The sequence below is a fragment of the Ciconia boyciana genome, chromosome 4 (genome assembly GCF_034638445.1).
Source record: "Ciconia boyciana chromosome 4, ASM3463844v1, whole genome shotgun sequence".
Taxonomy (NCBI): Eukaryota; Metazoa; Chordata; class Aves; order Ciconiiformes; family Ciconiidae; genus Ciconia; species Ciconia boyciana.
Window position 1 is genome coordinate 71,956,029 of NC_132937.1, and position 21,981 is coordinate 71,978,009.

Consider the following 21,981-nt stretch of genomic DNA (forward strand, 5'->3'; position numbering starts at 1 on the left):
ATCAGCCTCCATTACCTGCATAAGGAGGAATGTAAATATGCAGTCACAATCAAAGCTGAAGCCTGTGCTGAGCTGGAGTGTGCAGAGCAGGCCAGGCAGATTTCAACTGTCATTCATGCATATTACAAAAGATGCAGCAGTTTTGCATCAAAAGCGGTGAAGAAGGCAAATATAATTGGCAGGACACCCCTAGGCTTCAGGGGTGTAAATTCAGCTGTAAAATGCCAGGGCCACAAATGCAAACATTAAGGCAAAACATGATGAAGAGCAAGAGTTGACACAAAGTGGCAACTGTGATCCATTGGGCACCACAGCAAGTTGGTGCCATGTCAAACACCAGCACCAAGACAGGCAAGAGCGTGTCGGTGCTTGTCTAACATCTTTACATTGTCAATGAGCTGCAGCTTGACAAGGAAGAGCAAAGGGAGGAGTGAGCATGAGGAGTGAGCAGCAATGACAGCTAACATCTGCTGGAACTAAAATGTTGCTGGCTCAGCCAACAGGATCCCCTAGTTTAGAGATGGCTAGAAGTCTTGCAATTGAGGCAAGGTCAAAGTTTGAAAGAAGGCAGAAATGGAAAGGAGACACATTTTTTGCAAAGACACTTCATTTTCCTTGGCCACCTCTATGGCTAGTAGAAATCTTTCAAGTATACTAATTTGTGTTTTTCAGAGTGATTTCTCTTGAAAAGAAAATGGTTAATTTTGGGAGGGGAAAATAATTAATATTTAAAGCCGGTCTGATAAACGTCTCTAGATTTTACTGCCTTGGTAGCCTGTACCCACAGAATACTTTGTTACTTGTCACATAAAAAGCTATCAAAAATATTCTATTTTGTTTCTATCATTTCTATAATTTGTTTCATCCTTCCACCTTTAACCCCAAAATTCCAATGACTCTGAAGAAATCTTATCAGTATGGCTGAAGTTTGCAAAATACAAGCCAAAGAAGAGGATATGGATTAGAAAGTACAGATTCCAGTGCTGCTCCTCTGCATCCCCTTTTTCCCTCAAAATCATCCTTCCTCACCCATTTGGTCAGATGGTGAGGAGTAACATAGAAATCTGTGAGCAGCAAAATATGCCCCATGAAGAAAAATGAAGCCACCATGTAGAAAACTATTAATATAGGATGTCATCACTCCAAGGAGACCTGTTTTCAGACAGCAGCCTCTGACTGACAAGAAATTGAGAGTTGACTCCCTTGAAAAAGGGAGTATATAGCTGTGTGTTTGTGTGTGTGCATGCATATAAATTTTTACTGATCATGTTGATAGGTTGGGAAGGCCCTAAGAGTGCATGGCATACCTGAAACTGAAGCACTATGCTAACTGAAACCCTCTGATGATTCTGTCCTGTCCAGATTAGGCTGCATCACAGTGTGTAATGGTACGGAAGCACATGCCCATAAAATCCCAAATGAGTCTGCAACACTCATGTCTGTTGAGCTGCTAAAGCTGCTTTGGACTTTGGAGGAAAGCAGTTGCACTCCAGTTCAAGGAGTTTAACAGTTCATTTTCAGAAAGTACTAAAACTGAGAAGTCTAACTGTGCAAAAGAATTCACAAGGTCTATTTAGGAAGCATCTGCAAACCTCTGAAGCTGGATGACCTTGTGTTCTGTTTTAATATATTGTTTGAACTTCAAAAATTGCCAGTTTTAACATGTATTATTTTAAGAGTCCTGTTCCTTGAAAATGAGTACTCAGTTAACTTGAGCACATCCACTCCACCACTGTGCAAATGGGAAAACCTTGCGTGGGAAGTCTTCCCATGAATTATCTACCCACAAATATAACCTACACCTTCTTCTTGGACTGAAACCTGCGGGCAAGCATAGGAACAATCTTTCAAGCAACCCAACAAGTCCATCTTGCTTTAGCCTTGGTACTGCTATCCACACATACTTTTAAGGCCTTGTTTCTCTCATTCTGTATCAGGCTAAGCATGAATACAAGTCTGAGCTGCAAGCTTTTCTTTTCACATGAGTGCACTCTGTGTTTTAGCAGGCTCCTCCTGCCATTACAAAAAGCCTCTAGAGAGCACTGTATAAAATGGTGGAGCAGCTGGCAAGACACTGTTGCCCTGGGACTGGTCATTGCTCTTTTAGAAGAAGGGAGGTCTTCCTGGGGAAGCTGTATGAAATGCTGGCATGAATATCCCTCACTGTCATTTGGAATGGCAATGAAATGTGAAGGTTATCAGAAACCATCACCATTCATTTATGGCTTGTGTACAACTGTGACCACAGGTAAATCTGTCAAGATACAAGGTCTGTTACGAGTCTAAGCCAGGTAGTGCAGGAGAGGGGATATGCCAGAGAATTGTATACAAGTAAAGAGACCTTTGGGGAGCACAGAGGAGAGGCACAACCATTTCACACACACCTAGAGATTGTCCAGCCCTGGAGGGGTAAGGGTACAGACTTGTTCCTGTTTTGCAAGGCAATGTGCCTGCAGAGCTGCCCAACAGCTGAAGTTGTTGACATCTCTTCCCTTCTCTCCTGCTGTTGCCCTACCAGATGATGACCAAACACTTGCAGAGTGCAAAAAGGCTTTTACCAGCCTTCCATAGTGCACTGTCAAGCCCACACTAAGGCAACACACGTGTTTGTCATCCCCTACCCAGCTTCAGAGAAGTGACAGTGCTACTACTTGATAGGGAGAACTGTGTAAACCCGTGACACAAAAATATTGCAAGTCCTGCACTGCTGAGGAGATGTCTCTGAAGCACAGCTCCTCTTCTAATGCACTAGCACTAAGCCTTTGCAAAACAAAGTAAAATAAATTAATAAATCATTAGGGAAAGTATTTCCAGTGGCTTTTCTGAACTTTATTCCTTCAGTTTCTAAGTATCACTTAGTGGCCTGTTACTCTCCTCTGTTCTTCAGTTCATGACTAAAATAGAAAGGTTGAAAAGCTGCAGGGAAGATACTGATGGACAGCTCTGCAAATCATTCCTACTGAACCATAAAACTGTCAAACAAATGATACATCTTAGTTGTGATGGCCCTATGCCTCCCGGAAATAAAGTGAATCCCTAATGGAAGACTTTGGTAAGGAATTAAACATTAATTAGGGCTTATACAAGATGGATATAAAAGGGATTAGAGACAAACCATAGGTTTGCTGTAGCAATGGTGGAATGAAAGCCAGAGCATTTATTTCTGAACTTTGGTTTCTTGACTGATTATGAGCAATACAGACCTACAGCTGAGAAGATCAAATGTCAGAGGAAAACATCTTTATTCCTTGTTTTGAAAGGGGTAGTGGCCCAAAGCCCTTAGTTTTCTTTACCTGCTTCACAAGCACAGTGCTGGGAGGGTACTTATGTTCTCAGTTACTGCCATGGCTCCTAACTGGAAGAGCTTCTAATGGGTTGCCTCATGAGCTCATGCGATGGCCACAGCAGGTCTAACATGGAAGTTAAGGCTACACTTGGTGTCAAAGTGGCAAATAGCTTTGTAAAGGAGATATAGTTTTAATTGAGTACAGAAGGGTTGACTTATTTAGACAAAATGAGCCACTGAAAGCTTTTCAAAGGACTCAAAGAGCAGCCATTCTGATTTTTCTAGAGGACTTTGTGATTTGTTATTATTTTTGCCTCTGCCTCTCCACAGCCCACACAAAACGTCAGTTACAATCCATGTTCTGTGGAACAAACAAGTGAGAATGTGTAAATCCTGTGCCTTTCCATTTTGGGGGCAGGCTTCCAAACCTGCATTAATTAATATGTTGACTGGCATCTAATCTGAACTTAAAGTTCCGGTCATGAGCCATCATTGATATTAACGCAACCAGCATCACAGATTTCCAAAACTTGCTGTCAGATCAAATACAGACAATTTTAATTTTAATTCACAAAAAAAATGTGTCTGGTGGATTCTCTTTACCAAGCATTATGACAAATGATAAATTAACTAACCCATTAAGAACAGATATATAGATAATAAATATTCCCTCCTGGATCCGCTGCAAAACAGCTGACACAAATCTTGTAGCATCTGGGAGCATGTGGAAACTGTAACGATAGCTCAAGAATTTCCTCCTGCCCAACTACAAGTGACTGGACTCAACCTCCACTTGTTTAGTACCATGAGGTGCAATTCAATGCTGTGAAAGGTCCACTGGTTAATGTTCTTTCAATGGTAGCACAAAGCACTACCACTGTTGGACCACAGAATTTGAAAGTTTCCCTTCTGGTCTTTAGCTATTCCCACTCATGCAGAAGAAAGGTGCTGACAGAGGATAAAACAGATTCACCACCCCTTCCTGTTCAGACCCAGGGCACATAAGGAATCAGAGAGTTGCAGACAGTGTGGTTTCCTCCTACAACTAGACCCAAAACTTCTGATGGGCGCTTCTGCGTGGCACTTCTGAGGCCGTGCAGCTTCTTCTGCTGCTGCACTGCTACCGAAATTACCCTGTTCCCTAGCAGAAGGTCTCCAATGAAAGCTAATTCAACACGGTTCTGCCAGGTCCTTACACAGGCATGAATCCTTCCTCTTCCATCCTGGTAGGCACATTTTCCTCCCCACATTCAGAACCAAGCTTCTGACAGTTGTGCTCTTCTGAAGCCACATGGCCCTCTATCTGCTCTTGGACATTCACATTTTTGCCCATCCAAAGGCATAGGTGATGGTGAGAAAGAGTTGTGTTTTTCCCCTTCTAACTTCAAGGTTACTCTGCATGAATATCTCAAAGGCTTTGTGCATAAGTACAGAGTAAGCTTTGCTGAGCAGAGCAGAAAAGTGAAGTAAAAAGAACAGGCCAGAGCCCTGCTTTCAGCTTCATCTTTGTGACACCCAGCAGAGCCAGTTTTGAAAAATAACATATTGCCCAGAAGGCTTCCCAGGAAATTGTCATGTCTGACATGGGAGGGAACCATCTACATATGTTCACAAGATGCCCAAGATGTGCTAGACGATCACAAATTTGAGGAAAAGCCTTGTAGGTGCTCCCAGTCAAGGAGAACGTGAGTAAGAACAGGAGGTGACACTGAATGTGCTCTTCTAAGGAAGCCCTGTAAATAGAGATTGCAACAAAAGGTAAATCTTTTACCTCTGCACGAGACTTGGAGAAGTTCACTAAACACTCCTCCAATGTTTCAGCTGTTGGCAGAGCAAGCTGTGGAAATCAACTCCCCACCCCCGGTCTACCCTTTGTGCTGATGCCAGTTCTAGGAGCAATGATACTACCAAAGACTGTCTGAGGTTTGAGGGATAAATCTGTTCTTTCCTCCACCCTCAGCCTCTCTTCCTCAAAGCAAGAGGTGGAACATGCTCTGACCATAGGTAAATACATGCAAACCCTAATTCCACCGGAGGACCTAAAGGAGTTGAAAAAGAACTGACTATGTGGGATACCATAAAAATAGATGGTAATTTTTGCCTTGAGGAGCTGATGCAGCCAAAGAGGAAACTGAGGAGATAAGGTGGCTTGTGAGAAGGATGCAAGGCAGCATATAATCCTCAGCTAGCCAACATAGCACTCTCTCTCCTATATATGACCACAGTTGTAATAGACATATAGAAGGTGACTGCTATGTAACATCAATGCTATTCCTTCTGGTACCTGTGCAACACTCTCCCGACATTATAAACGAAATTTTGCTATGGGCAAAAGGGAACACAGATTATATGCAGAGCTCAGAATTTATCGTTAGTCTAATTAAGGTCTTCACAGTCTAACTAAAATACAGGAGATTGCTATCATTAGTTCAGTTACAGTAATAGCAACATCCTGAAAATATGATTAAGACTGATATACATTAAATTCCTAGTATCTATCCCTTTTCTCTGCCCTTATGTTTAGCCCACCATTGTCCTTCTAAGTCCTAAGAGTCAGGGAGGACATAAGCATTCCCTAAGCAGAAAGTGGATATCACACTAAGTCCTTGGCATGCCAGTGTCTTCACCAAAGGTAGGCTGGTGGTGGTTCTAGGGTGGTTGCCTGAGCCCTGCTTGGGGATATTTTTGTATGTTTTCTTAATAAAGTCTGCTTTGTTTTCATTAGTTCCCAGCTAAACTTTGACACTTGGACAAAGGGTAGCTCTTCGCTCAGGGACAGTGGAGTAAACCCAGAACTTTACAACCAGCAGTAAAATCTTTGGGATTTATTTCCCTCCCAGGCTAAGTGCAGAGAGAGCACACACTAGCATCAAACCCAGCACCACAATACTCCTGAGGAAGAAGTACATAACCCAGCATAGGAAGAACATTGCATCTTCACAGTAATCCTCTCCATTGACAAAACATAGGTGTTGCCGCTGTTTGCAACACAACCTCCCCCAGCTTCAGTTAACATAAGGAACTATGCAATGACTGTCTGTATTGACAGGTGTTTATTCAGGGCCTGAGTGTACTAACAGGCCTCAATGGCCCTGACCAGCCTCCCCTAAGGCCCCCACCTACAGCCTCTGCCCATGGGCCAGGAGCCCCATTTCAGCTCAGCCTGGGGCCTTCAACCCCTGTCCCAGCTATCTTGTAGAAGCTCTCGTCTCAGCACTGCCTACATCTGGCCATGGACCTTGTTGATCTGGACCCTGATGTATAGACTGACTTCCCAGCTTGACCTGGGAGCTGTCCTGTCACCGTGAATTTGCCTGGTCCAGATGTGATGATCTGGACTCTGGCCTGACCACATCTGCCAGTCTGTGCCTGCCCTGCTCCTCAATTCAGAGGCAGTGGATGGGGCTGGTGAGGCCCCTGCCAGCCCTGCTAGCCACCTTGTCTCCCTCTGCCTCAGGGAGCAGCTGGCCCTTGCTGCACCCTGAAACATTTTACCCTCGATGGTATTCACCGAGCTAAGCTGAAAAAATTTAGGCAACAGTCACCCAACCACCAAACAATCACTAGCAGAGCTAAAACAAGCTCAGGCCAAGACAAGCCCTGAGACAACACACTGTCAGGTTAATGTAAAGCCCTTGGCCTAATACTTCTAATGACAGAATTATATGTACCAGGTCACATCTGAAGACAAAAATAGATGTAGAGTGCTGAATTGCAGCAAAGCAACCCCCTTGAGTCATGTTGAATCAAGGTGGGTTAGGAGACGACAGCTGGATGGTAAGGTCCATGTCCCTGGAAAAATGAGAAAGCATTTATTGAGCAACCCTAGGCTATATACACTTGGGTGAAAGCCCGGGGTGGAATGACAGGTATCACCAATGCAGGGAGATGTCAAATCCTGTCCTTGAATGTATCCAGCTTTGGGATACTAGAGTAATGCACATGGATGGTGTCTAGAATTGCAAGCATCCCCATAATACTTGTTAAATTTGTTGTATTCTGCAGAGCTGATAACAAGACCTCCTAATCACATCTTAGGTAAACCAAGTAATGAGAAGGAAAGCACCTGCGAAGGGCTGAGAAGTATTTTCATCACTCTGAGTCTGGCTGTTTGCATCTACCCAGACTATGTTGCACACCAGCAACGGATGTCCTCAGAGTGCAGAGGACCTGCACCTTAGCTACAAAGTGCACAGTCGACTGCATAAAATACTTCCAAAACTCGTCATAATTGTATCTCTAGACCAAAAGTGGGAGTCAGAAAAAAAGTGATGGTGTGGCACTAGGAAAGAAGCAGACACTGAAAAATCTGAAACCCCTGGGGGGGAAATGGCACATCCCACCCTGTACAGGGGCGTAAAGCACCCTGTTCTCTCCTGCCCAACTGATCAACCCTTGCTAATCCCAAAGCGGTGACCATGCAACGCTAGGATGATTATGTCCCAGGCACCTTCAAGCTTTTAAGTGCCTCTCAGAAGAGCACCAGTGTACCTGCACCACATCCTACTTCTAGCTGGGGCTGATCACTGCTGCTTTGGAAGAAAAGCAAGCACCAGCAAAGGCAATCACCACCAGGGAGCAGACATTATGTCTGCCTGCAATCTACACAGCCCGTTGGCAGAAACCTAGGGCGAGAGGTACTGCAGGTCTTGAAGCAGCATAAGACTGTCTCATTGAGGGGAAACGCAACAGATAGCTGCAGGCCACATCCAGTTCAAGTACTCATCCCAAGGGCTGGGGATGAATCAATGAAGAGGAGGAAGGAAATCCCGGGGCTCACAAAGCCCACCAGGTCCTGGGGAAAAGCTGCAACACTGTCATAAGCTGAGCTTTAAAAACAAGCCCTCCATAAGAAATGCTCCACTAAGATCCATGCTGCATTGCTGGTAAGACTCCTGATGTGAGATATTTATGTCTGATCAACAGATACCTTTAGTATGTTGCAGGCAATTACGAGCACAGTGGCAAGTAGGTGGTGGAGATGGGCATATACAGCTTGCTGGACTCCTGCAAGCAACAAGATCACTTCAGAATTAGCTTTTTACAAAGGCTGCCCATGCTATGGAAGCTATGGAGATGCACAAGTTGGAGCACAATTTTGTACTGTGCCTTCTCCAGCCTAACAGCAGGCAGTTGAGTCAAGGCTGGTCTCATTCTCTCCCACCCCTGTCCCTGTGCTTCCTCTGTTTACCAGGCGCCAGAGCCACACAATGCCATGTCTCTGCAGCTTACCAGTCCACAAGAAAACAAACTGACCCAGAAAAGGAGTTGCTTCCCACCCAGTTAGCCAGCTGAATGGTCCTCCCTTCAGCTGCCTTGCTGTCAGACCTGACACATGGGAAACAGCAGGAGCAGGCAAGCAGTGGCAGGGAAGAAGAGCAGGACCAGTCCTTTTAGCAGGAACCCTGGTTAGATTGGATTAGATGTGACATGAAACTTGAGACCATTCAGCTGAGTCCATCTGCCCAAAGACCAGCTGCTACCATGTGGGAATGTGAAGTTATCCAAGAAGCAAAAGCTGTCTTAAGCCCTGGAATGCCTAACCATTATTAGTGCTTAGTTACTACAAAAAATATCCAGATAGCTGTCTGTCATTTCCTCCCAGGGCCAAGAGCAGAACTCATGGTCTGGATTATTTCCTAGGCTTTAGATTCCATATGTTATAGCAAAATTCTTGTTCCTGCCATGTGGCATGATTAAAACCGCTATGTGACAAATCAATCTTGGCAATTCCAGAGATGCTCTTTGAGGCCAAGTTTATAATTCAATTAAGTGCTGAAGGATCTGGAGGCATCTGAATGGAAAAGCCCCCCCCCCAAAAAATTTGCTGTGCACTGGCTTCCTCCGTATTGTGCAGGTACCTCCCGACAGAGAAAGAAAACACAGCAGGAAGAGCTACCTGCTCCCTGGTATGCCTGAAGGAGCCTGATATGTCTCTGTTCCCAAAACATCTGCAGGGATGCTGCAAGGAAAGCAGCTGGGGCCAAATGCTTTGCACAGCCTTTCTGTGAGGAGTGACTCAACTCCGGACTAACAGGTTTTATATCTCTCATCTGCCCAGCTTGAGACACTGGAGGACTTTACATGGGCCAGGTAGCTGGGAAGGGTCAGCCTCAGCATATTGGAAAGGGCCAGTGCACAGTGCTGCTCTCCTGCTACTTCCCTTCCATTCTCCCATCATCTCCTGTGCCCGTGTGCCTCCTTAGGAATGCTTCAGGACACAAAGAGCTGCTGGTCTGTGTGAAGAGGCAGGAGGAGGCTGCTGTAAAATCCCCAGTGTCCTCTGGTGGGGAATGTCAGCTGTGGGAAACCTCCCTGATAAAACACCCCACAGAAAACCTCCTGCTGGGCACTTCCCAGCCCTTGGATGAGCAGAAAGTCAAAGGCAATAAGGGAGCTTCCCCTTGGCTAGGGTCTTTATCAGGGCTCTGCCTGACGGTCTCTAGAACTATGCTCATAGCAAGCTGGACAGAGGAGTTCATAGGTGTTCACAGGTTCATAGGACATAGGTGTTTGAACTTTTACACCTGGAAAACTGCTTGCTGGAGGTTATCTGTGGTAACCCTGACATTTGCCCTGCCCCTGGGAGAAGAGGCTCAGGAGAGTTGCAGAGTAGGCCACTGGGTTTCACCGGTGCAGCCTGGCATTTGGCTTGCAAATGCTTCCAGGAACACGTTGGTCCAGCTGGCTACCTTGGTTGGGAAAAAGCAAACCATTTGGCCCCAGCTGCTCTCCCTGCAGCATCCCTGCAGATGTTTTAGGAACAGAGGCATATCAGGCTCCTTCACAGGGAACAGGTAACTCTTTCTGCTGCATTTTCTTTCTCTGGCAGGAGGCACCAGGGCAGCTGTGGTGAGCAGGAAAGATTTTCTGCTGGGAATTGCAGTTTTTCAGAAGTACATTGAAAAATCTTGTTAGCTGCTTTCTCAGACACGGGAAGAGAAACCTGCAGATATGCCTCCAGTTCTCTGTCTCTCCTCTGGCGGGGGTTTTGTCTTATCTTCTGTCTCCCAACTTCTGGTCTGATGTAGTTGATGTGCTAGATGTAGCACTTCCCCATGACTTGGGGGAAGTTGTAGAAAACAAGGGAGACAGTCTCTTTAGCCACTACCTGAATCTCTGAGAAGGACCTTCTCGGAAATGCTCTGGAGATCATGGTCTTGTCAGACTCCTGGGGAAGAGTCTTTCTCTGAGCTCTGACAGACACTTCTTTAAAATGCCAAGAGAGCGCCATCTGCATCCATGGCTCTGTTGCGTTTCAGAACTTTCTACAGCATGCCTGATATCGTGTCTAAGAAGGGCCAAGGTTTCCTGGCCAAATGAACATAATTTTGGTTTGATACCTTGTCTTCCAGATGCGACTTTAAAATCAGCCAAGCTGAAACGCAACAGCTCTATTTTGGCAGTCCCTGAGGGAAAGTCAGGGTGGTCTCCAGGGCTCAAGCCTTCATGATGCCAACAGGGACAGTCTGTGGTAGGAAACCATGTGGTTCATTGGGTTTCTCCCTTGTAAATATCTTTTTGCTGAAATTTGCTGGTAGGTCTTTGGTTGGGGGCTAAGCTTTTGGCTCCTCTGCAAGGGATAGCTTCCATGTCCATTGCAGCTACGTGCTGGAGGTGCTGGTATCTGTGCCTGCTTGCAATGAACCCTCCATGCTTAAAGGCAGCGAGGTGCAGGGTTGCTGTTAGTAAGCAACAAACCACAGTATGACATTTGGTAGTCAGGTGTTTATCTCCTCCAACCTATCCCTCTGGAGGGGAAGCCAACAAGAGAGGCATCATCAGTGCGGTCCTTCCCCCCATGCACCATCCTTTCCAGCTGGAAAAATGCCTGCAGCCCTCACTGAAGACGAGGCAGCAGCACTCACCCCAAAAGCAGTTGCTGCCCCAGCTCAGGGTGCAGCTAGCAGCATAGGGCTGACCTCCCTGCCTATTTGCCCCCAGGTTGTCAGATCCCACTTGAGTTTGCATTTCCACTGCCTGTTCAACACCTTCCTCACATCTTCTCAGAAAACAGAGAGTTCAGAGGAAACAAGTATCCCCCTGCAGAAGCCCTGGCTGCCAAACTGGCATTTCCTGTAAGGCTAAAGGCAATCTCTTAAATATCCTGCATGGAAACCTCAATAGAGCTCAGCTTGGGCCTTGCTGCTCTTCCAAGGCATTGGAGTACTGGAGCTGAGCCACCACATGAGCAGCCCTGGGGAATTTAGGGAAATCCCCCTTGCCAGAGTCAAGTTACAATGCCAGATCATCATTCCTACCTGAGCCTCCGGAATGTAATGCTGTTGCCTGAATTTTGGCTGCGAGCCTTGCAAGCTCACAAGAAGTTCCATAGTGACTGAAGGCCTCAAGAAGCAGGTGAAGCTGGAAACACAGGACTAACACATCAGCAATCAGAACCAAGCCACTTTGCAATTTCTTAGAGATGGGTCCCAGTTTGCCACTCCTTTGAGCCAGGGAACGTCCTGCCACAAGCAGGATTACACATGGCATAAACTTGCTTGTGCAGAGTCTTTTCCTAGTTGCAATATTCTTGAGCTGAGGAGTAAATGTCTGTCTGACTTCCCCTCTGCTAGCTCTGGCAAAACTGCTTCAGGAAAAGCTTTGCTGAAAGGGTCTGAAATACCAGAGCTTTTGGGGCAAATTTTGGTTGCTCCACTAGGACTGGTTACTCCACTAGCCTCGATTTCCATGAACACAGTTGTCACTTTGTTCTCTTGTTGGAGATCATCTGCAGCCCAGCTCTTTGCCTGGCAGTTCTCTGCAGTTTCCCTGGTGTGGGCACTGTTATAGGGGCCCACCACTTCCCCTGGTAAATCCAAACCCTCTATTGGAAATCAGACTAGAGTACCCCATGACACCAATTAATCAGACCTGATGAACACAAAATGAGATATTACTGCGGTATTTGGGGATGTGGAAGTGAGGCCCAATTCCCCACATTATTCCTGCAGTTGGCAAGGCTGGATGAGATTCCTGAAGGCAGCACAATACATAGAAGAGAGGGATCCTAAGGAAGAGTCCCACCCCCATCGAAAACCCAGCCCTCAGATACGGGTCATGAGAAATAAGCACTTAGAAAGTCAATCTACAGCCTCTCTATTATAAAGTGCATTTAAAGCTCTTTGCCATACTGAGATCAATAAATATGTTTAGACTGAGCAAACGGACATAGTTTCAGTCCTGCTAATACGTTGTGTCGGGGAAGGCTGTTTTGATCACCTGCACTACTACATCATACTCCTCTTTCCTGAAGGTTTGTCAACACAGAGCACGAGGACACAACAATAGCATAAGAGTATGCTTCCCTCGCGTGGTGCGTAAGAGAAATGCAACAGCAGTAACTGCATGCCGTGCAGCCACTTCAGGGAAGTAACTCCCGGTCACTATACGCCAGAGCGGCAGCAGCAAAAGACGTACGAGACGCCCAGGCTTCAGACGGAGACGTCACTGCCCGAATTACCTGAGCTGCGCTTCCCGAAGCGAATTAAATACGGCACCACAGGGCTGGCCGCAGCCCTTGGGGACCGGAGCCGCCATTCCCGTCGCCCCGCGGGCGGGCGCTTGGCGTCGCGTCCGTGGCGCGTCGGTAGTGGGCGCCGGTGTGGCTCGGCTCCTCGGCGGCTCGGCTCGGCTCGGCTCGGCTCGGCTCGGCTCGGCTCCTCGGCGGCTCGGCTCGGCTCGGCGGCTCGGCTCCTCGGCGGCTCGGCTCGGCTCCTCGGCGGCTCGGCTCCTCGGCTCGGCTCCTCGGCGGCTCGGCTCGGCTCGGCTCCTCGTTCCGCCATGGGGCTGCTGCTCTGGCTGGTCGTGCAGCTGGGCGCGGGCTCGGCGCTGTACGTGGTGTACGTGGATGTCCGGCGCGCCGGGCGGCCCCTGCAGCACTTCTGGAGGAGCACCGGCTTCTGGTAAGCGCGCACAGCCCTGCGGCCGGTGCCCGCCGGTAGGCCACGCACCGCTGGCGAGGAGCAGCCGGGGTGAGAGCCGGCTCCTTCTAGCCCTCCTCAAGCAAAGGATCCCCAGGGGGCGAGGACGCGGCCTTTCTGGAGGAACCTTGGCTTTTCCGGGCCTGCTGCTGCGGGATCAGAGGGCCCGGCACCTTGCTGCCCTTTGCTGCTTAGCCTGTTGCGTGTTACCTGCGTGGAGCTGGTCGTGGGACGTGGCCAGTTAATGTAAACAAAGCAGATCACAAGATCAGGGCGATCAACATCCCCTCTCTGACTTGCTGCCTTGCCTCCAGGGCCCTCGAACACGTGAAGTCCATCCTCTTCCCCAGCACAGCACATATGTTGATACTTGAACGCATTCCCTTTCCTTTTCAGCGTTTCCATTAGCATGGTCCCTAAACAGGCCCAGGAAAAGCTTCCCTGCCCGTTGGTTCTAGGCGTTTGTTCTTCTTGCAAGACGCTTTCAACATGCACTGTATTCCTGATGTGGCCAGTGACTCCGGTTGGTCTAAGCCAGGGGGATGGGTGGGAGCATGCATAAATCGCAGCTCCACCGCTTCGTGTCCTGGTAGTGCTTTGCTTCTCAGAGGAAGCCTAGTCTTGCTGTGTTAGCTGGGCTTGAACAGCCTTCAAGTTTTGTGAGATACGTGAAGGCTTCTAGCAGGCTCAAAAGCAAGAGACGGTATATTCCACAGCCATGTTCATATCTTACTCTAAACTGATAATGACCTCCTTCATTTAGGCATACAGTGGATTAAATTACAGTTGTAGGAAAAAGTGTGGCAACAGGGATGGAATCAGCAGCATGTGCTTTGGATGAAAAGGAATTCGTGCACTTTTTTTGTATAATGCATAAAGGTAGTCTAAGAAAAAACTTGAAAAATTTTCTGTTAGTTTTCCATGTTGGTGGGAGAAGAGAAGAGGACCTAAAATACATTCTGATGAACAGAAATGCTTGGGCTGTCTGGATTTTTTTTTCTCTTGCTGTTTCATTTTTTGTTTTAATTTTTGCTTGCAATGTTAGGAAACATTAATGCAAAACTGCCTTAAAAATAGCATGTTTTATCCATTTAAACTGCAGCCCAAGAAACACCATGCTTTTAATTGTGTGAAAGAAACTTTGGAAAGCTGCAAACATGAAAAGCATGTGAGGGGAAGGCAGAAGAGCAGCAGCAGGGGCAGAGGCTCTCCATGGGTCAGCAGCTATTCAGTTATAGCACCTGGCCAACACTAGTATTTCTCAGGCTGTAGGATCCCAGCTCCCTTGAAAGCTCACACTGTGGCAGAACTGGGTTCCAGTTGTTAAAGCTTCTTCTCTACATCACAGTTTCAGACAGGGTGGCAAATGCACAGCTGTGGATCAGCACTTGATAAAGCCTGGCAGACTGTGAGACTTGATGTTCTCTTGGATGGGCACTTTCCACTCAGAACAGGAAAGGACAGATCCTGATACTACCACTAACAAACGCCACTGTTCTGCCAGCTTTCTTTTTTATCTCATCATGGTTTCTGCTAGATTTCTCTCTAGCGGAGTGTGAATTTCAGAGTGTTTATTCAGCATGGACTAAGCAAAAATATGTTAATGCTTTATGCCTTGACTTCCATCTTTGCCACTGCTTGAACTGAAGCAGGTTTGAGTCTCAGAGTACTAGTAAAGCACTCCTTCAAAAACTGACAGTTAACATTGTCCTTATCCACTGAAACAATTAAAAAGACCCAAATGGCTGATACATTTTTTAGTAAGAGTGGAATTGGTAGCTTCTCAGTCTCACTTGTGTGACTTGAAGGAATCTCAGGGAGATGATTTTTAAGTGCCTTGTATGCTGGTGAAGTTGCACAGAGGGGCTCACGTGTGCTGGCTGATTTGTATGAAGCACTACAAGGGTGTAACCTGTGTCAAGACTTGCACTTTCAGATAAGGATGTGGGAGATGGGGTAATAGATAGGCAGTGTCCTAGCTAGGACAAAAGTTGCATCAAGTTCTTGTCCAGGTGGGGGTCAGGCTTTTCCGCCTTTGTGCACAGATGTTTATACAGTAGCAGGTTCATTCATTGGGGTCCTTGGAGGTGGGATGAATATGTGGAGGGGGATAGACGAGGAGAGGGTGATGGTATGACTCTTCCTAGCAGAGTTACAGTCAGCACAGAGCTGATCCACCTATCAGAGGAGACAGATCACAGTAGGCAAAGCATAAATTATATTAGTTGTTCACAGTTAATATACAGTCAGTAGTTAAAGCATGAATCATCTCTCTTTGCAATGTGAAGACACGTGGAAGTATTTTACCAAACCTTGGGGACAATGTTGTTTTATCTTTCTTGTAATACAAATGCTTTAACACTCAGAATTTGCATATTACCAGGAGGCTTAATGTGCAGGATGCCCAAACCCACTGAACTGTGCAGTGCTCTAAGTTTCTGACTTGTGGAGCTTGGGGGTGAGATCTCCCTCCATCTTGCAGCTATTTATCTGTGGAGATAGAGGCAGCAGAAATTTTCCCCAGTGTTACGTTAATTTTGGTGGCATAAGTAGACACCAAAGTCATGTTAACATGATCATTGGTGTATAGCTGTGAGCAGGTTAAACAGCTTGCAGAATCAAACCACATACTCCTGTGCTTCCTTATGCTTACGGGTGAGTTGAACATGGCCAAAGAATGTGGAGGCTCTCAGGGTCTAATTCTGCTTCTAACAAGTGTAGCTTCCATGGCAGAGCAAGAGTTGATGTCATTGCATGGACTTAAGCAGGAAGATCAAGCCCATATTTGTCTTACTACAGACCACAGCAAGTCTGGCTTCCACTCTGAAGCCTAAAAGACACTGAGCTCCCTTACCATTAGTTATTCGGAGACAAGATGACTGCCATTGTATGGCTTCTTCAGGCTACTGCTGCCTGAGGTAGCTATCTGTGCAGCAATGACTGCTTGTAATACTTTCCTTTGAGCACAGCAATGAGATGCACCCGAGTTGTGTTCCACTTTGCCAAACTACTTGTGTAGCCAGTTAGCTCCAAGTAACCTGCAACTCCATTTTGCTTTCATCTCATGTTAGACAGTGCTCCTCATGCCAGGGAGGATCTTGCAGGTGGTATAGGGACTTAGCATAGGGATCTTTGGATACCCAGTGGAGCTGCTAGTTAATGTTGCAATGTGTTGTTTCTTTTCTGTCCCTCCTTTCCTGAAGCCCTCCTTTACCTCACAACCGTGCTGACCTATTTGACCTGAGCAAAGACCAAGAGGTGAACCTTGCATACATTTCTTCTGTTCCACATGGCGGCATTGAACAAGTTCGAATTCACTGGTTACTGGAATTAGTTGCTCTCAGGTAAGCAAACACCTCAAGTCAAAATCCAGAAAAATGTGACACAAGGAAGTGTCCAACAGGTGCTCACTTTGATATTTATCTTAGTATAATTGCAAGCTGGGCATGTCTTTGCTTCCTTGGAAGTCAGGTAGGTGCCAATGGAGAGGAATCAATTTGGGGTGTATGAGATTAAGAAAGAGAGAGCTTATATTGAGAACGGTGGGGCTAATTTGCATGCATTACATCCTAACAACAGGTTAAGGAGCAGTTTAAGGCTTTCTTTCATCTGAAGAGTCTTGTGGGTGTGCTGGTCAAGTTTTACCAAGGCCATCTCAGGTCATATGCTACAGTCATTTCACGACTCCCCTGCTGCCATGTCCAGGCCTCAACATCTTGATTCTGAGTTGTACCATGACCTCCAAAGAGGGCTCAGGCTAGCAGAAATGGGTTTCATGGACCATTGCATGTACAAGGTTCTAGTGCAGCTTTTTTTAACTGGGTGCATCCTTTCTAAAATACTGCTTGGCACAACCTCGAAAAGAGAGCTCCAAAGGAGTCTCCAATGGTTCCTTAAGCAAGGAATAGTTCTGCTTCGCAGTCAAGGCATCTACACCCAGTGTTATGGAGAGAGCTCTCAGCTGGATTCCGGGCAACAGTCCTTCCAGCTGTTTTCAAGACTCATACTGGGTGTCATCATTGCTGTTCCTTCAAGTCCAGCAGAGTTTGGTCTTAGTGCAGTAACACCATCAACTACTCAGTACCGAGAAGGGCTGCTGGGAGAAGCCAGACTTTGAGCGTTCAGTTCCTGTCTACATCCCGGCTGTCCACATGTGTACCTAGAGCTCCCCCAGGCTGTAGGTCTGCTTTTAATATTCAAGTCACAGCATTATGCTCCCTTTCCAGGTTAGATGAGTGTTTGGCAAAAGCTAGGAATGGGATGGAATAGGGTGATAGGCATAAATTCAGTCCATTCCTTACCAAAGCATTTCAGGTGGCTATACTGTCCCAAACAAGACTTCTCACCCATCGTGTTACATGCTTTGCTAACCATTAGCCATTCTAAGAACAGTGCTGAGGGACTAGAAAGATGGCTTACTTTTCTGTCCATTAATTTAGGAGACATGATACAGCAAAAAAAGTCCCACAAGGACTGAAACAAACCTGACTTACTGAGAAGTCCAAATGAAAGCTGCCACTATTTTATTACTACTTCTATCTTCCTTCCACTTAACTTGGGAGTTTCTTTTTGCATCCTGAACCCACTTGTGTGCTGCATCAAGTGACAGGTAGTGACAACTAAAACAGGTTGACTTTAGTTAATACCAGTTAATACCCTCTTCCAAAAGGATTCATATACACAATAGCATTTCTAGTTCTAGGGAAATACATGTCAGACTTCAGGAGGACAACGTTGGAATTCCTCACCTTTCAAATCCCATTTAAACACACTCATACCAATATTCCTGGTGGAAAGAAGCAAATACAGATGCGTAGAACAGGAGTGATTGGTCTGTGAGGAAAGACAAACCATAAAAACCCCATCAAAATTTGTAATAGCTCTTGAAGTTCTGCCTGGCTCAGGCTGTTGCTGAGCTGAGCGTATTTACAATCCACATCATTACTGTATCTGCTGTCCCAGACGCAGGAGGATGGGAATTTACCAGTTGTAGGTTTGGGGAAGCAACAAGGCGAAGGAGAGCTCAGACTCTGGAAATGGGATGTGAGCAGAGGAGTAGTGGGTTTCAGGGTGTACACTGGGAACAGGAGAAGTTTTCTTCCTAGCTATTGGGGTGTGCTTGTGTATGTAGGTTTGTTTGGGAAGGTGTTCAGAAGTCCTGCACACAGATTAATATTGCATCTGTACCCCAGAGCTGCCTCTGTATATATATAATCTGTGAATATAGCAGGTAACACAGCTCCTCCCTCCCATCTTTCCCTGTGGAAGTTTCCCAGTAAATACCCTTTCCTGTGCTGTGTCTCCCTCACTTACTGGGCTATGGGTTTTGTACTCACTCTTGCAGTGACCCAGCTTCAGCAGGGGCAAGGACAACTGTCACTGCTTACCACCACTGGAGTCCCTGTCTTAGATCTCAGAGGTTTCTCCTGAGAGATGGCTTGGGTCTTTCAGGTTTCTGTAACCAACTGACTTGCAGAAAAATCGGTGAGTACCTTTGAAAAGAAACTAGCCACATCTACACTCAGAGGCCAAAGTCCCTCCTGGCAGCCTGTTTCAGCTGTGCCATGTGTTGGATTGGGCTTTCCAGATGACTGAGGGAAAGGAATGCATCTGTCATGGAATCTGCTCAGCCTTTGTAGGGAGTGGGGCACTGAGTCCTTCAAAGTGGGACACAATCCTTGACACAATCAAAATTCTAGGAGCATGGAAACTTAGCAGCCAAGCAAGAAGCCCCAGAAAAGCTGTGGTGCTTCAAGGGTAGGATTCTAACCCACTAGCCTTGATATTTAGCCCAGCTTTGATATGTAGAAATTAGAAACTTCGCTACTGTTTAGAACGAAGCTAAAACTGCTCATTTTGCAAAAATGTGCATTTGTCAAAGACACAAGACATTTAAGTTGTGGAAGGACAACCAGTGGACTGAGTGGCAGCAATAGTTTGGAAGGGGAGAGAACATGGAGCCTGCAGACAAACATTGGGATTGAAAGAAGCAACAGGGCCAAGAATGCAAGTCTGAACAGGAGGAGTTCAGGCTGATGCTGAATTCTCTGCATGTGCGATTCTCTTCCTGAACCAGTAGTTTCCGGAATGATGTAAAGAGATTTTGAGTGAGAACCCTGTAACAGCAAAACTGTGTTATTTCATGGGGTTGGTGGGTAGAGAAGACTTCTTGGAAGGTGATGGTAGGTACTTGAATGAAGAAGAGCACTTACAGAAAACAGAAGGTTAGGAGATACCACCACTGTGGAAGGCTAACGGATACAGGCATTGCTTTTCCTCACAGTTGTGCTGTCTGTAAAAAGGTGCCATAAATGTTCCTCCCAAGAAGCAGATATGCTCAAATAAAAGACTGCCACCTTCCCCTTCTCACTTCTATAATGGTCTTTCTTATTATGTCTTCTAATGCCCCAATGCTGAGTGCATCCCTGAATTTTAACCCTTTTCTAGGACAGCAAACCCACCTCTTATCTTTTTCTGTATTCCAAGTTATCCTGTTATTTCACCACCTGTGAAAGGATACCACGAGGCAAACTGTTTTCAAAGAACTGCTAGTTTTATTTTCCAACCAAAAGCATACATTTGTCACTAGGTCATGTGACACAGAAACATTCAGGGTTATGGGGGAACCCAAAGTGTCTTTCATGGACTGGACAGTTCCCTGGCTGTTAGTTACCAATGCCAATAAATACAGCCATTTTGACACCTAGATCACACATTCTGGCCAGGCTGCACTAGTCAACAGGAGAGTTTGAGGTGAAGATTCCCAACTCTTTGCCCAGCTCCATGGGACCCACACAGTCTGCAAGTTAAGAACCCTTTCCTATTCTTATGTAGCAGTACTAAAGTTTGTTGGATACATGATTTATACAAGGCACCACAGTTAACAAAAATATAGTCAATCTACATGATGGATATAACATTTCCTAAAAGGCATATAATGATTTTATTTCAACATTAGTATTAACCTAGTTGGAATTACAAGTCCATCCCCAGCTCCGCTCCAAGGCACAGTACCTAATTCCTGGTAGAACAGGAGAGAAGAGAATCATCAGTTCTTAACATTTTTAATCTTCATACCCTTAATCTTGGTATAATGCAGTATAGCAAACATAAACGTGCCAGAAAAAGGGTTGCTTTTTTAGTTACCTTTTGCATAATCCTTAGAAATAATTTACAGTCTCCCAGCATCCCTACATCACAACACTGAAAGCTGTTTCCCTGCTGTGTTTGACACTGTCCAACACAACATCTTGATTGTGAGCCAGCTCTGCCAATAAAAGTGAAACAGAAAATTGTTCTTATGGTTTCTTCTGGTCAATAGTTTCTTCTTAGTAGAAGTCTTAAAACTCACCCCTCCTCTTGTGCATAGCCAAGTTTTCTTTGCTTAGGTATCCTTTGGTGCCATTCTTACAATAAATATGATGAAAAAGAGACTTCTGACTCTTAATTTCTTTGCCTGCTGGATAAGAGAAGAGCAGCCTCTCTTCATTTCTTGTCAGAGACTGTTGCAAGGATACACCTTCCATTGGAATCTCTCTTTCCTTTTTTTTCTCTTTTAAAATGAGATTCATCTAGAGTTAAGGGTATTTTTGCATTTTTTCCTTTATGTTCTAGGCTGGTAGCTTGACCCATAAAGATAAAAGAAGTTTAGATTGCTGGGATGTGTGTTCTTTTATACTGAAACAATTTTATTTGACTTCCAACGACAGCTTGCTTTGGCACAACAGCCTAAGAGTGTCTATATTGGTATTGTCTGGCAGTAACTCCTGTAAACCTACTTCCTCACGCTGGGCCCTGGCAGAACCTTTGAAAGAGAGATTCCCTGATTTTAAGAATGGTTACAAACAAGAGCAGACACAAAGCAATGCTTTGTCCTTGGGCTCTGCCCGTTTGCTTTTATGACAGAAAGAAGCTAGTCATACCAAGTCATTATTTAAAGAATAATGTAATTAAATTGTTTTATGGCACGAAAATGCTACCAGTGGTCAATCCTTTAATCTCTTGGCAGACATTTCTGTCAGGTTTTACTGCTCTGGCAGTACTAACAGTGTGCAGCTGATATGCTTTTTTATGAGTGCATGAAAATGTCACCGTTGAATCACTTACCTAATATTGTGCTATTCTCAATCCCTGTGAAGACATTTTTTATTTTGTCTTTTGGGAATGCACTGCTTTTCCTTTAACAAAATATTTGTTCTTGAGAGCCAGACAGGCTCTGGGGCACCTGGGGAACCTCAGTTTGAGGGTTCTTTCATTCACTGACCTGAAAAGTTGAAATAAGCAAGTCACATGATGTGTTGATCTGACCTTTTTTTTTTTTTAAACGGCACAGCAGAGAAATGGCTTCTGCATACATGGAACCTATTTCTAGAGTCTGCTAATTGTAAGAGGCACAGCTGTGATAGAATTTCCTTCCATGCTTGGTGCTGTGTGTGAACTAGCCATGAATAAGGAGAGAAAGATAGGGCAGCTGTCCTACCTTTTGTGCACCTTTCATGCAGATAATTATAAGCTTGAGTATGAGAGAGGGTATTCTGCCAATGCCGTGGGCCAGAACACTGAGAACTAACTGTTACAATCAAAATCTAAATCTATGCTTATTTGTAAAGAGAGAACATGCATATATAACAACACAACTGACTCTGGGGGTATCATTTGACACAAAGCAGAATGAACAGCAGTTAATGCAAATTATTATAGAAAGTAACCCAGGCCTGGAAAACATGGTTTAGTGGACCTCAAATCAAACAATAATATGATAGGAGAAAAAAA

At 45.6% G+C, this 21,981-nt stretch overlaps 2 protein-coding genes across 6 annotated transcripts in view; one reads left to right on the forward strand and one right to left on the reverse strand.

The window, feature by feature from the left end:
• The window catches only part of CHRNA6 (cholinergic receptor nicotinic alpha 6 subunit), a 38,790-nt gene extending 25,858 nt beyond the window's left edge, over nt 1-12,932 (reverse strand). Inside the window, exon 1 of the mRNA XM_072859996.1 lies at nt 12,750-12,932. The gene's annotated coding sequence lies outside the window, so the exon portion shown is untranslated. The remainder of the gene's footprint in view (nt 1-12,749) is intronic.
• Nucleotides 12,779-21,981, forward strand: part of IDUA (alpha-L-iduronidase) — a 49,717-nt gene continuing 40,514 nt past the window's right edge. For 2 of the 5 annotated variants that reach the window (XM_072859994.1, XM_072859995.1), the window contains exon 1: nt 13,053-13,191. Coding sequence is in view for 3 of the 5 variants with exons in the window: in XM_072859993.1 (XP_072716094.1) it covers nt 13,070-13,191; nt 16,413-16,553 (263 nt within the window). In the remaining 2 variants the exon portion in view is untranslated. Of the gene's footprint in view, nt 13,192-16,412; nt 16,554-21,981 lie in introns of all 5 variants that reach the window. The other 3 variants (XM_072859993.1, XM_072859992.1, XM_072859991.1) reach the window with 3 other exon arrangements.